Genomic DNA, 13822 nt, shown 5'->3' on the forward strand with positions numbered 1-13822 from the left:
CGGTGCCAGGTTGTACTCAGTCTTTGTGGCTTAAAACCCGTTTTCTCTTGATTGCTGTGTTTATTGTAATCTCTTTAATGAATTGTGAGCCTGACCGGAAATCTCTCTTGAGGTGGTTGAGGCGGGTTCATTTCTCCTGCCAGTTTCCCTTAAAAGCAGCACAGTGTTTTTTGGGAGGGGCTGTTTGGAGCTTGCAGGATTCCAAAGCTGAGGCAAAAGGATCCTCTGGGGGATGCTGGGGTGTCCCCAGGAAGGGTTTTTCTGGCAGTCCTGGTAGCTGCTGCCAGCAGAGCCCCCAAGGTGAGCGGGGGGATGCCAGGTCCCGACCCCACAGTGAGAGTTGGCCTTCCTGGGTCAGGCACTGCTGCTTTCAGCCCAGAGCCAGGGGGTTGTGGGACCCCCCAGAAGAGCCAGAGCAGGGGCACCTTGGGACCTGCAGAGGGAGGAGAGCAGAGAGGAACAATATCGGGACTGGGGGAACGCCGGCAATCTGGAGGAGAGGGAATGTGGAGAGGGTGAACCCTGTGATTGCCTGCACCCTGAAGTGGGGACCTCAGAGAGGGGGGACCTCAAGGATTGCCAGGACCCTCAAGTGGGAAAGGGGGGATGCCTTGAAGCCCTGGCACCCTGAAGCCGAGAATAAGGGGAGAAGGGACCCCAGGACTCCCAAAGCCCCCCAGCATTCCTAAGTGAGGGGATGCCAGAGAAGAGGGACACAAAGGATCTCCAAGTTTGGAGACCAAAGTGGGGGGAGCCTTGGAATTCCAGGGACGCCAGGCAGCCTGGGGTGGGTGGGGACCAAGCAGGTGGGGGAAACCCAATACATTCAGGACCCCCAGCAGCTGGGACACGAGGGAGCCCCCAGAAGCTCAAAGTGGAGGGACCAGAGAGGGGGAACTCGCAGGAGGCTTCTTTTGAACTGAATCTTGGTGTTTTGGAGGTTTTTATGGACACCAGAGGCCCGGTGACTTCTAGAGATGGACTTGGGCAGGAGGAACGCCCAACCCAATGCGCTCACACCTTGTTTTTCCCCATTGCAGGAGTTCCCATTCCCAAACCTTGGCCAGATGGAGGAGAAAGCTGTGAGGAAGAGGAAGATGCCCCAGGACAGCCAGACAGGTGAGGCGGAAGTCACTGCCCCTTTCCCCCTCTCTTCTGCTCCATCTCTCAGCCCAGCATCACCCCTGGCTGCAGGACAACCCTGCTGCCGACGCTATCCTGCCAAAGATGAACTGGGGGATCTCCTTTCTCTTCCCTCTGACATGGAAGCAAATCCCATCCTCTCTTTGTCCTTCCTCCCCCAGACAACGAGCTGAGGATGGAGACCAGGAAGGGCAAATTCCCCCGACAGAGTCTTGTGGAAGAGGTCGTTTTGAGTGGCTCCATGTCACAAGAATGCAACGGGAAGGAAAAGCCCCAAAGATGCCATACAAAGAGGGGCTCCAAACCCAGGCCAGGGTGCTCCAAGGAGGAAAGACCCACCCTGTGCCGGGATGGCAGCTGCAGCTCCAGCCAGAGCTCAGACCTAGTGGTCCATGAGCAGCTTCATGATAGGGAGAAACCCTATGAGTGTGGTGAATGTGGGAAGAGCTTCCGCTGGAGGTCCCACCTGATCCGCCACGAGAGGATCCATACCGGGGAACGGCCCTACAAGTGCTTGGAATGTGGGAAGGACTTCAATGTCAGCTCCAGCCTGATCCGCCACCAGATGACCCACACAGGGGAACGGCCCTACAAGTGTGAGGAATGTGGGAAGAGGTTCAGCAGGAGCTTGGCCCTGATTCACCACCAAAGGATCCACACCGGGGAGAAGCCCTACGAGTGTCCCGAGTGTGGCAAGAGGTGTCGGGACAGCTCCAAACTCCTCCTGCATCAGTGGGTTCACACAGACGAGAGGCCCTTCTGCTGCCCCGACTGTGGGAAGGGCTTCTGCCGCAACTCTAGCCTCGTCCCCCATCAGCGCATCCACACTGGGGAGAGGCCCTACAAGTGTCCAGAGTGTGGGAAGAGCTTCACTCAGAGTTCTTACTTGACTAATCACCGGCAGAGCCACCGGTAAGGGAAGCCCTGGGACCGCCCCAACTGCAGGAAAAGTTTTGTCCGCTGCCCCAACTTCATCCTCCATCAGAGGACCCACTTTGCAAAGAGAGCTGGTGACCCACATTCCTGGTGATCCACGTTGGGAAGACACCTGGATGGTGATCTCCTTATTCTGGTTTTCCACAGGCACCTGAGTGAACACAGGGGCAGGGTTGGTGGTGTTGCAGTTTTCCCTGCAAGTAACTTCTTTGTCTTATCCCTTCTGTTATCAATATTGTTGCCCTTCCTGTTTGTTCCTTATCTCATTGCTGTTCCCAGTAAATTGTTCTTATCCCAGCCCAGGATCTTTGTCTTTTGTGCTTTCCATGGGAGGCATTAGGGGAGTGAGAGGCACCGCAGTTTTAGTAGGAGCATGAAATGGGGGAATATCATTCCTAAACCACGGCACAAGCAGTCAAAGGGGTTCCGTGGTGACATCCCAGGCTTTTCCTGGGATGATAAAAAGCCGTGGGGTCAGAGGCAGTCAAAGCCATTGCATGGTGACATCCCAGGGGACTTCATGTTGCTGGGGCATTGATCTGTCACAGGTACTCACAAGGGCTCCATGGTGACATTCCAAGTGTCTCCAGGCTGCTAAAGAGCCACGAGGTCACTGGCAGTGACAGAGGCTCCACGGTGATATCCCAGGGGTCTCTAGGCTCCTAAAGATGCATTAGTCACACACAGCCACAGGGACTCCACGGTGACATCACAGTTGTCTTCAGCCTGCTCAGAAGCTGAGAGCTCACAGACAAGCGCAGGGGCTCCACAGTAACATCTCAGGGGTCTCTGGGCTGCTAAAGACCCGGTCACAGGGGCTTCATGTGAAATGCAAAGGGTGTCTTCTTCCAAAGGGCCATGAGCTCACACATACTCACAGGGGCTCCATGGTGACAACAGACGTGTCTGTATGCTGACAAGGAGCCGGGATGTCGCAGTCAGTGACAGGAGTCCAGTGGTGAAATCCCCGTGCTCCTAAAGAACCGTGAGGTGACGGACACTCACAGGGGTTCCATGGTGACATCCAGGAGTCCCCAGGCTGCCCTAGAGCCGGGATGTCACAGACACTCACAGCGTGCCTGTCATGGGCAGAGTGGGAGTTTCAGGCAAAGTTTATTAGAGAAGCTGCCACTGGGTTATGAGGTGCAGAAGGGACCCCCAAACACTCCCCATAGATCCCCAAATCCCTCCAGGACCCCCAGGCTTTCTAAACTCCTTCAGTGAGGGGAGCCTGGGAACGGCCGGATCCAATCCCAGCCTCAGATTTTGGCAAGGGTTTATGGTTTTTTTGGCAAGGATTAGACAGGTGGAATTGAAGCTTTATGTAAATTGTCCCACGGGATGAGTAATAGCAAATCAGATCTATTTATATAAATACAGATCTAATTGATTACCCTCATGATTAGAGAAAAAGATCTTAATCAGAATTATTTACTGCACAGTATAGGAGCTGTAACAACTATTACAATCTAGTGCTCTAGGACGCAATTTTGAAGCACTTGTATTAAAGCAAAACCAGTCCTTAAGCAGAGATTGATGTCACTCACCCAGATCAATGACCGTAGGCAAATGTCTGTGACTCGGCCTTGAGCAGTGACCTTGAGGAGTGTCCCCACTCCAGGGAGGGATCTCCACCACCTCCAAGAAGGGAAATGTCAGAAGACGTTGCCATTAAAATTTGGAACGGGGCTTTTCTAGTCTGACGTGCTGCCCTGTCAGTCAGATGTGCCCAGGCTGTGCCAACTCCACAGCTCTGGAGAAGCTCTCAGTGGCGTCACTTGGTTGGTTGTTCCTTTCTCCAGGGATTTTACCAGCTCTGCCACAGCTGCAGCTCCCTCTGAGGATGTTGAACTTTGAAATGGAGGAGTCAGGCTGGGTTCTGCATTCTTCACCCCAAAAGCAGCGGGACCTCCCTTCTGCATTCCCCACTGGGGGCTCTGCAAACAGGGCCTTGTTGGAGCTGTTTGAGCCCATTCCAGGCAGAGCCTCCTGCTCCAGCAGGAACTGCCTTTCCTGTGCCATGACCAGGGCAGACCCTGCTGCAGGAGGAGCCCCAGGCCAGCCCAAGACATTGAAGGCCTCAGTGCAGAGTGCCGGAGTGGGAGCTGTGCCAGGGAGAGCCTGAGACACCAAAGGCACCTTGGCAGCAGCAGCTCCTTGCAGGGCATGGCCAGAAGCCTCCCTGGCCAAGCCGGCCCAGTGGCCAGCACGGCAGAGCTGCTGCTTCAGGGGGTGACTTCTGGCTGGGCTCTGCTCCACCCCACAGAGTGTGAGCTCAGCACTGAGTCTGGCACAGCCCCTGTGCCTGAGCCCTGCACAACCTCAAGGTCACCTGCGGCTGCCTGGCTCTGTCAGGCCCTGGGGCAGGGCAGAGGGAAAGGCCAAAGCAGGGGCTGGCTTTGGCTGCTCAATGTGGGCTCCAGCAGACATGAGGAGTTGAGCGAGTTGAAAATGAGGTCACTGCTGTGACATGGGCCTGACTGACAAATGATTGGTCTCAGGAATATCTTGGGGACAAGGTGTTCATCACAAAACCACTCATCCCTGCAGAGACAAGACCAGGACAGAGGAAAGGGGAGAGCCAGGCCCAGGGGACAGGGCTGGAATGGTGATGGCTGTGAGGTCACTGCCATTGCAGCAGCCTGGCTGGCCCCCAGCAGACATTCTGGCCAGAAGCTTTGTGAGGTCACGCAGCACATCAGAGAACCCCCACAACAGGAATTCCATCCTTGGGGAGTGGAGGGGTTGGCACAAACCTCCTGACCTTGAAGAATTTTGGGATGGAGCATCGTTCTCTGCCTTGCACAGCTGCAGTTCTGTGCCACTCTCACTGTCAAATATTCCCTCCTTAGATCAAATCTAAATTCCCCCTCATTCAGTTTAAAGCTATTGCCCCTTGTTCTGTCACTGCAAGGTTTGGGAAAAAATAACACTCCATTTATCTTGGACCTCGATCACTATGTTTCCATTTTCAAAGACCTTAGAGAGAACCCAAAAATCTCCCAAGATGGGCTTTGGAGGCCTCATCACAAAACCAGCAGGTGGAAGCTGAGGGCCCTGGGCTCAGTTCTGTGGAGACTGAGGACAGAAGAGAAGTAGCCTGGGAGGGCTTGAAGGGAGGTTTCAAAGATGGAGGAGCTTTTCTTCATTGTATAAAACAGCCTGACAAAGAAATAATGGCACCAAGGGCAGCTGGGCAGCTCCAGACTGGACACCAGGAGAAAAGTCTTTCCCTCCCAGGGAAGTGCTGTGCTGCAACACGTCCCCCAGAAGGAGTCTGGAGCAGCCCAAGGCTTTGTGTGCCCAGGCAGAGGCAGGCAGGACGCAGAGCTGCCAGCAAAGGAAGGGGCCGGCAAGGTGGGGCAGCCGGGGGGAAGAGGACAGCCTGCAGGGACAGAGGCGCAGGGCAGGGACAGCGTGGGACAGCCTGGGCTGCAGAGGGCAGAGGGATGGGCAGCAGCTGCAGGGCCCTGACAGAGCCAACTTGTGCAGCACTTTGGCCACGGCTGCTGGCCCTGGCCCTGAGGCCAGCAGGAGACAAGTGACCCTTGCAGCCCTGGGGCCTCAGGGCCTCCTTGTCCCTGCTCAGCGGCCTGGCAGGGGCCACCCCATGGTGCTGCCCTTGGCACTGCACATCCCCACATCCCAGTGCCCCGGCAAGAGCCCTGCGCACTGAGGGAGGGACAGGATCTGCCTTGCCAGGGGCTGGGGCTCAGGCCATGGCCCTTTGGAGTCATGGAACACATCCAGGTTTCCTCAGCCTCACAGACACCTTTCCTTGCTTGTCCTCACCTGCCACCACTGCCTCCAGTGTTCTGCTCTAACTGGAACCTGGGGACACTTTCTCATCCTCAGTGTTCCTCAGTGGGACCCATTAAAACTTCAGGAAACTCTGGAGATTGATATTGACTTTGAATTCTTGAGAGATTGCTTCAGCTCCCTCTCAGGGACTGATGTTCAGGGCCTCAGCACCAAGCCCCAAGAGGGTCATCAGAGTCCTTGTGCTGTGTCTGTGCTGCTGAGCTGGGCCGGGCTCCTGGCACAGAGGCGGCTCCTGGCAAGCGGCAGCGCTGCAGAGAGACAGCTGTGGCCAGGAGCAGCTCCTGGGCCCAGCCCAGCAGGGCTGGGCCACTGCCTGCAGCCAGCCCGGGCACAGCACAGAGGCACACAGGGCTTAAACTCAGCCAAGGCTGCAAAGGTGCTGAGAAGTTGCTGGAGCAGAATCATTGCCAGCTCTTGACTCAGGAAGCCTCTGGCTGCAGGACAAGGCAGCTGCAGCTCCTGGAGGGATCTCCTGAAGCTGGAACATCCCAATGCCTACAGATTCTGTGAGTACAGCTCAGAACATCTCGAGTGCAGGGGGAGTGAAATGCTCATGAAGCTCTGACAATGCTGAGGGTTTGTGATCTGTCCCAGAATATTTCCAAGCCAAGGATTTTGATAAAAATGAGGACATTTCCTGAGACTTTGTTTTCAGTTTCGTTCTACTGGGGAATGGCAGGGAGGGGATATATATATAAATGGTATTATGAATTTTGACAAGTCCCTGAGACATCTGAAGTCTTATTTTTAGTGATCAGTCTTAGTGTGACCTGTTCTTTTTCCAAGCTGCAAACAGAAACTGCCCCCAGCCAGTGCCCTGCAAAGAGGCAGGTTCCTGCAGGGTCAAGGAGAGTGCACAGAGATTTGCGGTCTGTGAGTGGTGGCAGGGACCGATCAGGCCCAGGCAAACAAGTCCAGGAGGAAAATCTCCAGGAAGCAGAGATAAGATCAGGGAATGACAGAAAATGAAACCCAGAAATGTTGTGTCAGGAGAGTTGAGAGGTCTCCTGTCTTGGGGTGACATCCATAGGATCCCCTCCAATGCAGCCCTCTCCCTGTGAAAAGCCCAAATGCCTCCTCTCCCAGGGATGGCTGCAGGGTGTGAAGGTGGAGGTGCAGCCAGGGGTGCCCAGCGCTGTCCTGCAGAGCCGTCCTGCATCCCTGTCTTTGCCAGGACAGGGGATCTGCCAGCTGCCAGGGGCAACTCTCAGCCTGCAGGGCAGGGAGCCAAAGGCAGCGGGATCCCAATGTGAGAACAGCGCCCACTCCACCACAATCCATCCTCCTGCAGCCCCCACAGCCAGATCCCCCATCTCCTGCTGCCCCTTCCCTCCCAGAGCTTTCCCTGTGGGACAGCCCAGAGCTGAGCCCGTCCCAAACTCTCTTGGGTCCCAGCACAGTTGCCCCTATTCCCACTCAGGCACTTTGAGAAAACAGGGCTGGGCACTGACCCCTCTTCCAGGACCCCGGAATCAGGGAAAACAGGAATGTGGGAGGACTTTGAGTCAAGGGTAGGCAGCTGATTGGGATCTGCAGTCACTGGAGACACTGGGAAGCACTGGGCAATGTTGATCACCCCAAGACAAGGCTGAGGCTTGGGAAATGGCTCAGGTGTGCTTCTTCCCACAGCTGGACCACTCCATTCCCTTTCCTCACAGGCCCCAAAACAGTTCCACCTCCAGCCCCAGAGCAGAGTTCAGAGGGGAAAATGTCCTGCCCTGACCCTCCCCCTGTCCCACCCACAGCCACCGTGCCCACACAGAGCACCTGGCTCCAGCTCTGCACAGCTGCTCCACATGCAGGGTGCCAGGGACCCCATCCCCAGTAAGGCTCAAACTCCAGCACTGTGCCTGGATGCAATTTGCTGCAGGTCCCCAAAGGCCCTTGTCCACACAGAGAGTCTCTGCAGTTCCCTGGCCCTGGGCCCAGGCCAGCGCTGGACCTGAGTAGGAAGTGCCCATCCAAAGGGAAGTGGAGAAAGAGGGGCTTGTCCCCAGGCAGTCACTCGGAACTAATTGGGCAAAGAGAGGTGTCCTGTGAGGAGGAGGGATGATGGTCCCCTGCCAGCATCTCTGATAAGCCCTGTTTGCCCAGGGCCCGAGGCACCAGGAAGACATTCAGACTCCTTGGGCTTCCAAGCTGTTAAAATCCACTGAGAAGTGGTTCCTGAGAGCTGTTCATGGCTTTGGTTCCTGTTGGACGTTCCAGGGCATTAGTGAAGGGTTCTGCTTCTCTCTTTCCCAGGGACACTGTGGATCCGTTTGAGATGTGTTGTGGGCCAGCTGGGAAAGCATTTCAGGCGCCTGCCTTGACTGTTTGCTCTGGAACTTCCCAAGGAGCCGCAGGGCCCATGGGAAACGATTTTCCTTGGGAGTGTTGCTGCTTTGTGCCCCATGGAGGAGAGAGCAGAGCGTCCCCATGGGGGATTCTTGACCTCATGGACAAGTGCTGTGACGTCATTGGTGTGCTGACATTGGTTTGGACAAGAATTGAGGAAGTGTCCGCAGGGTCCTAATTAGGGAACGTTGGCCCAGAAAAGCTCCAGGCTGCCTTGGAGATCAGTGCCAATCAGGGGGATGGCATTGGACGGCCGCTGACCACGTGCCAACGGCCGTGGGAGAATGAGCTGGACACACACAGAGGCTCCCAGTGCCGGCAGATTGGCCCCCAGCTGCAGGGACGCCATGGGAATGTCCCTGCCTCCCTCGGGGCTGTGTCTCAGCCCTGCAGAAACTGTCCCTGCTCTTGTGCCAGCATTTCAGGAAGGATGAGTTTCCCCTCTCCTAGCGACTGCGTCTTCTGTAAAAACAATTGACAAGAGGGTCCTCAGCACAGGAAAGACTCGGAGCTCGTGGAGCACTTCCAGAGGAGGCCACCAAGATGCGCGGGGGACTGGAGCAGCTCTGTGACAGAGACAGGCTGGGACAGTTGGACCTGTTCAGTCTGGAGCAGAAAAGGCCGTGGGGACACCCCAGTGTGACCTTTCAGACTTCAAAGCACCTCCTCGGAAACATGTGGAGAAATGTTTCCGTAGGGCCTGTGCCAAGGGGACAAGGGGAGATTGTTTTCAACTGAAAGAGAGTGGGTTCAGAGCAGAGATAAAAAAATTCTTGATGCTGAGAGTGGTGAAACACTGGCACAGATTTGCCAGCGAGCTGCTGGATGCCCCGTCCCTGGAAACATTCCAGACCACATTGGACGGGGCTCTGAGCATTCTGATGGAGTGAAAGATGTCTCTGCTGCCACCCAGAAGGAGGCCCTGCCCTGTGGTGTCGGGTACCGGAGTGGTCGCTGTGTCTCTTGTAGGATGCAATTCCCCCAGGGAGCAGAGGGAACACACAGCACCACTGGGAGCAGGAGCATCCTGCCATGGAGACAGGAATATTCTGGATGCAGAGGCTCAGGCTGCCCTGTTTGGCTTCTGTGTAGATGGAGACAAGTGTCAGAAGAGACTGAGAACCAGGAGCCCCCACCGTGTCTCTGAGACCCCTTGATTCCCTGAGGCCCCACAGTGTCACAGGTTTCTCCTTTGGGCCACAAGGTCGCACGGTGTCACAGGATCCCTCTGGTGCCATGAGCCCTTGTGGTGTCACAATGGTCCTTGGTTCCACGAGGCCCCACATTGTTACAGAGTGCCCTTTCTGCTGTGAGGTCCCACATTATGTCAGGGTTGCCTTGGCTCCATGAGGCCCCACATTGTCACAGGCTCCCCCTTTCTGCCATCAGGTCTCACATTGTCCCAGGGTCTCTTTGGTTCCATGAGGCCCTGCAGTGTCACAAAGGATCCCTGGGAACCACGAGGCCCTCAGGGATCACAATGGATCCTTGGTTCCATGAGGCCCCACAGTGCCCCAGGGCCTGTGGATTCCACAAGATCCTGGAGTGGCACAGGGTTCCTTTGCTTCCATGTGTCCCCGCGGTGTCACAATGTCCCCACGGTTCCAGGAGGCCCCGCAGTGTCACAGACGAGCAGCACTGGAGTGGGAGCAGCACCAGAGGAGGTTTTGCAGCTGCGCTGGAACAGCAGCAGCAGCAGCAGCAGCCACGGAGCAACAGTGGAACAGTGGTGGAATGCAAGTCCCGTGAGGAGCGGCTGAGGGAGCTGGGGTTGTTTATCCTGGAGAAGAGGAGGCTCAGGGGGGACCTTCTCACTCTCTACAACTCCCTGACAGGAGGGGGCAGCCAGGTGGGGCTCGGTCTCTTCTCCCAGGGACCAGAGACAGGACAAGAGGACACAGCCTTGAGCTGCAGCAGAGGAGGTTTAGGCTGGAGATTAGAAAGAGTTTCTTCACAGCAAGGGTGATTGGGCATTGGAATGGGCTGCCCAGGGAGGTGGTGGAGTCACCGTCCCTGGAGGTATTTAAGGAAAGACTGGATGTGGCACTCGCTGCCATGGTCTGGTGTCAAGGTGGTGTTGGGTCAAAGGTTGGACTGGATGATCTCTCAGATCTTTTCCAACCTGGGTAATTCTGGGATTCTGTGATTCAGTGCAGCAGCGGTGGAACCTTGGTGGAAAAAGAGTGGGAAATGGCCCCGCAGCTGTGGAGCAGCACCTGAGATGCCCAAGCTGCGGGACACAGAGCGGGTCTGAGCGCTGTGTCCTGTGGGAGCCAGCTCCACACACCAGAACCATGCCCGTCAGGCTGACCCAGAGCAGGGGGCAGCGGCAGGAATTGCTGCTGGGCTGCGGAAGGTGCGGATCCAGCGCGTTTGATGGTGACTCGGGGGTTGGATCCTGGTTGTTGGCGGCCACCTTTGGTGGTAGCGGGACACTTTCAGTTGATCTGAAGTCGTGAACTCAGGAGAAAGTCAGCACAAAAGGAATCAAGTGGCCTTTTCTGCTGCAGGGAAACACATCTTGGTAGAGGTTTAATGATTTCTGATGTAGGAAGCAAACGGAGTCAATTTTTGGCCTGTGGTTTTGTTGTAATCCAGGGACAGTTTCCAAAATGATGCAATTTGTGGTGAAAAACCAGGAATGTGCCTCAGCATCGGGATGTTGCACACTGAGTACAGAGCTGTTTGTGGTGGTTGTGATCAAGAAAACAATTGGAATTCTTGTCCCTATTTCACTCTTTCTCCCTCTCTCTCTGGGAATGAGTCTCCAACACTCCCTGCAGCTCTGCTTTCCATGATCTGCTCCTCTGGAGTTGGGCTTGGCCAGCTGAGCAGCGGGAAGCAGGAGGATAATGGACCATTCCAACTGCAGACTTCCTTTTTGTAGCCTCTGGATTTCCAGCATTTAGAAATGGTCATGTTTTAAACTGTCTGACCAAATCCCACAGGTCTGACTTCTGCCCTGGCAGAAAACCCTCCTGTGGCCCTATTTGGGAACGGACCCTCAGAAACACCTCACTGCAGATGAGTTTTGGTTGGTTTTGCTAAGAGATGACAAGAAGATCAGCACAAGGAGGAAGGCTGAGGGAGAGGGAAGGACCAATTCCTTCCTTTTGTCTTCCCATTGCAAACAATGCAATGGAACCTACAGAGGTTGTGCTGCAGCCAGAGACTTGCCGGGCCAAGTGCTGAGGGAAACGATTCAGCTGAGGCACTTGAGGCATCTTGTCCCTGGTTTGTAGCCCTGGATCTGGGAGGGGACTCAGCTGCCCCCCTTGCACCCCACAACCCCCCTGAAATGGGGGATTCCTCCCGCCTCTGCCAGGTGCTCCTTATCCATCCCTAGCCTGGGTGCTCCTGGTCTGAGCTCCCATGGTCATTCCTGGTGGTGGGGAGCAGGAGGGAGGAGTTCAGAGCAAACCTGGGAGGTGCCAGCAGGCTCAGAGATGTGTGGAGGTGACAGTGAGACAGTGACGGGATGTGCAGATGGTCAGGGGGACAGGACAACACCTCGAAGATCACCTTCTTGGAGATTTGGGGAAATTTCCTTTGGAAAGCACACACGGACACAGACACACGGACACAGAGCGTAGCTTTGCCAAAAGGGTGTATTGATTAGTCAGGGGCAAATGGCCCTGGGCTCAAAGGGTTCAGGGGATTCCTCCAGGGATGATCATCTCCTCATTCCACTAGTAGGGAAAAGGACACCATAGTCCCCACAACTCGCAATCCTAAAAGACATTCGCAGAAGGTGACCTCTGGTGCCCACGGGGACATGAGAGGGGCCTTGGCCCCAGCCCTCTCCCTGCAGGCACTGCTCACCTAGGCATCCAGAGAGGCAGCCAGGCGCTTCACCCGCAGAACTTCCTCCAGCTTTTTACGCAGAGCAGGCTGGGGACAAAGGCAGCGTTAGAGACACACTGGGGGCACTGGGCTGCACTGGGAGGAAAAGGGAAAGCAAAGGGGTCCTTGGGGAAGGGGCCTGCGGGCAGCAATGGGGTGCAGGAGCTGCTGTGCTCCTGCCCAGCGGCAGTGGGGTCCTGGCCAAGAGGCACAGCTGGGGCAGGGGCTATGGCCTGGGCCTTGCAGAGGGTGCTGGGGGGCCTGGGATGGGAATGCAACAGGGGCCCTGGGCAAGGGGTTCCCTGGGAAGGATCCGTGGGGCAGGGGAGGTGTCTGGGGTGTCAGCAGGGCTGCACTGGGCTGTGCTGGGGCAGCATGGGATGGCCTGGGGTGTGGTGGGCGTGCGAGGGGAGGGTCTGACACCGGCAGAACTCCTGGTACCCACCTGAGGTGTCTTCAGGATGTCGACATTGACTACATCCACCTGCAGAGAGACCAGGAGATCTCGCTGGTCACTGGGATGTCCCCAGTGCCAGCAAGGGATGGGAGGAACCAAAGTGCCCCCCAATTACCAGAGGGGATGCCCTCCAGTCCCAGCCCCCCACTCACCTCCTGGAGATCATCTTGGGTTCCTTCCAGGAGTGCCTGGGAAAGGACAACAAAGGCTTGGTCTGGATTGGACCTTGTGGGGCTGAGGGGGGAACACGGGTGCAGGGAGCAGGGCGGAGGCAAAGGGATGGGAATTCAGGGCCTCCAAGGAGATCTGTTTGGAGCTGGGGGAGACCCAAAGACACTGACCTGGGGTAAATTGAGGAGCCAAGGGACGTGGCTGGGGCCGTAGAAGGGGCACGGTGTAAGGTACAGGGCAGGAGAAAGGAATTGTGGTGTAGGGACATGGGAGTGCAAGGGAGGGGCTTGGTGGGGAAAGAAGAACGGGGATGGGCAAGGACAAAAGCGACAGGACTGAGAGAGGGTTTGGGAGCTGGGGGTGAGTCCAGGAATGGTATCAGGAGACAGCGCTGCAGTGGTCAGGAAGAAAGGCAAAGGACTGGGGGGGGCATGGAAGGAAAGGGCTTGGGAATGGTCAGTGGGAGGGCATTTGGGGAGGCTGGCTAGGACACAGAGGAGAGAGCCAGGAGGAAATTCCTGAAGGGACACCAAAAGGGTGGGATGGGAGGCCAGAAAGGGCAGGGTGTGGGGACCTGTTTGGCTGGTGCCTCACCTTGGCCTGTGCTGGGGGGCACAGCAGGATGGAGAAGAGCAGGGCCACGCTGAGCACAGCCACCTTCATCTTCCTCTCGCACTGGGCAGCGCTGGCTGAGGCTGCACCGGGCCAGGAGCACCTTTATCCCTGCCGGGACTCCTCCCTGCACCCTCCCCGACAGCCCCCAGGCCAAAGCCCGGCTTGGCACAGCCCCCAGCCCTGGCCACAAGCCCGGCCCTGGCACAGAGTCCATCCCACCTGCGGCACGCATCCAGCCCCCTTGCCTGGCATCCCTCCAGCTTCCTGCACGGGGCAGCTGCCCCTGGAATGGCCCAGGCACCTGCGGGGGCCAAGGCCCTGGGGGGGATAGGGAGCCAAAGGCAGCTGGGGACCCTGTGGGGACAACCCCCACTCCACCACAATCCATCCTCCTGCAGCCCCCACAGCCAGATCCCCCATCTCCCGCTGCCCCTTCCCTCCCAGAGCTTTCCCTGTGGGACAGCCCAGAGCTGAGCCCAGTCCCAGACCCAATATGTG

General features: G+C 56.7%; 2 protein-coding genes and 1 long non-coding RNA gene across 3 annotated transcripts in view; 1 reads left to right on the plus strand and 2 right to left on the minus strand.

The window, feature by feature from the left end:
- Positions 1-13822, minus strand: part of LOC125320969 (zinc finger protein 208-like) — a 430705-nt gene that overhangs the window by 286324 nt on the left and 130559 nt on the right. The window lies entirely within an intron of this gene.
- LOC125320964 (zinc finger protein ZFP2-like) overlaps positions 1-13822 on the plus strand; it is a 28638-nt gene that overhangs the window by 1824 nt on the left and 12992 nt on the right. Inside the window, exons 3-4 of the mRNA XM_048293398.1 lie at positions 1501-2043; positions 4866-4869. Of these exons, the coding sequence (XP_048149355.1) occupies positions 1501-2043; positions 4866-4869 (547 nt within the window). The remainder of the gene's footprint in view (positions 1-1500; positions 2044-4865; positions 4870-13822) is intronic.
- On the minus strand, positions 11951-13410 carry LOC125321010. Its single transcript, XR_007201386.1, has 5 exons — positions 13304-13410; positions 12691-12726; positions 12527-12565; positions 12061-12129; positions 11951-11969 (listed from the first exon to the last, which is right to left on the minus strand). It is a non-coding gene; the product is annotated as an uncharacterized LOC125321010 (long non-coding RNA).

The sequence above is a fragment of the Corvus hawaiiensis genome, unplaced genomic scaffold (genome assembly GCF_020740725.1).
Source record: "Corvus hawaiiensis isolate bCorHaw1 unplaced genomic scaffold, bCorHaw1.pri.cur scaffold_32_ctg1, whole genome shotgun sequence".
NCBI classification, from domain to species: Eukaryota; Metazoa; Chordata; class Aves; order Passeriformes; family Corvidae; genus Corvus; species Corvus hawaiiensis.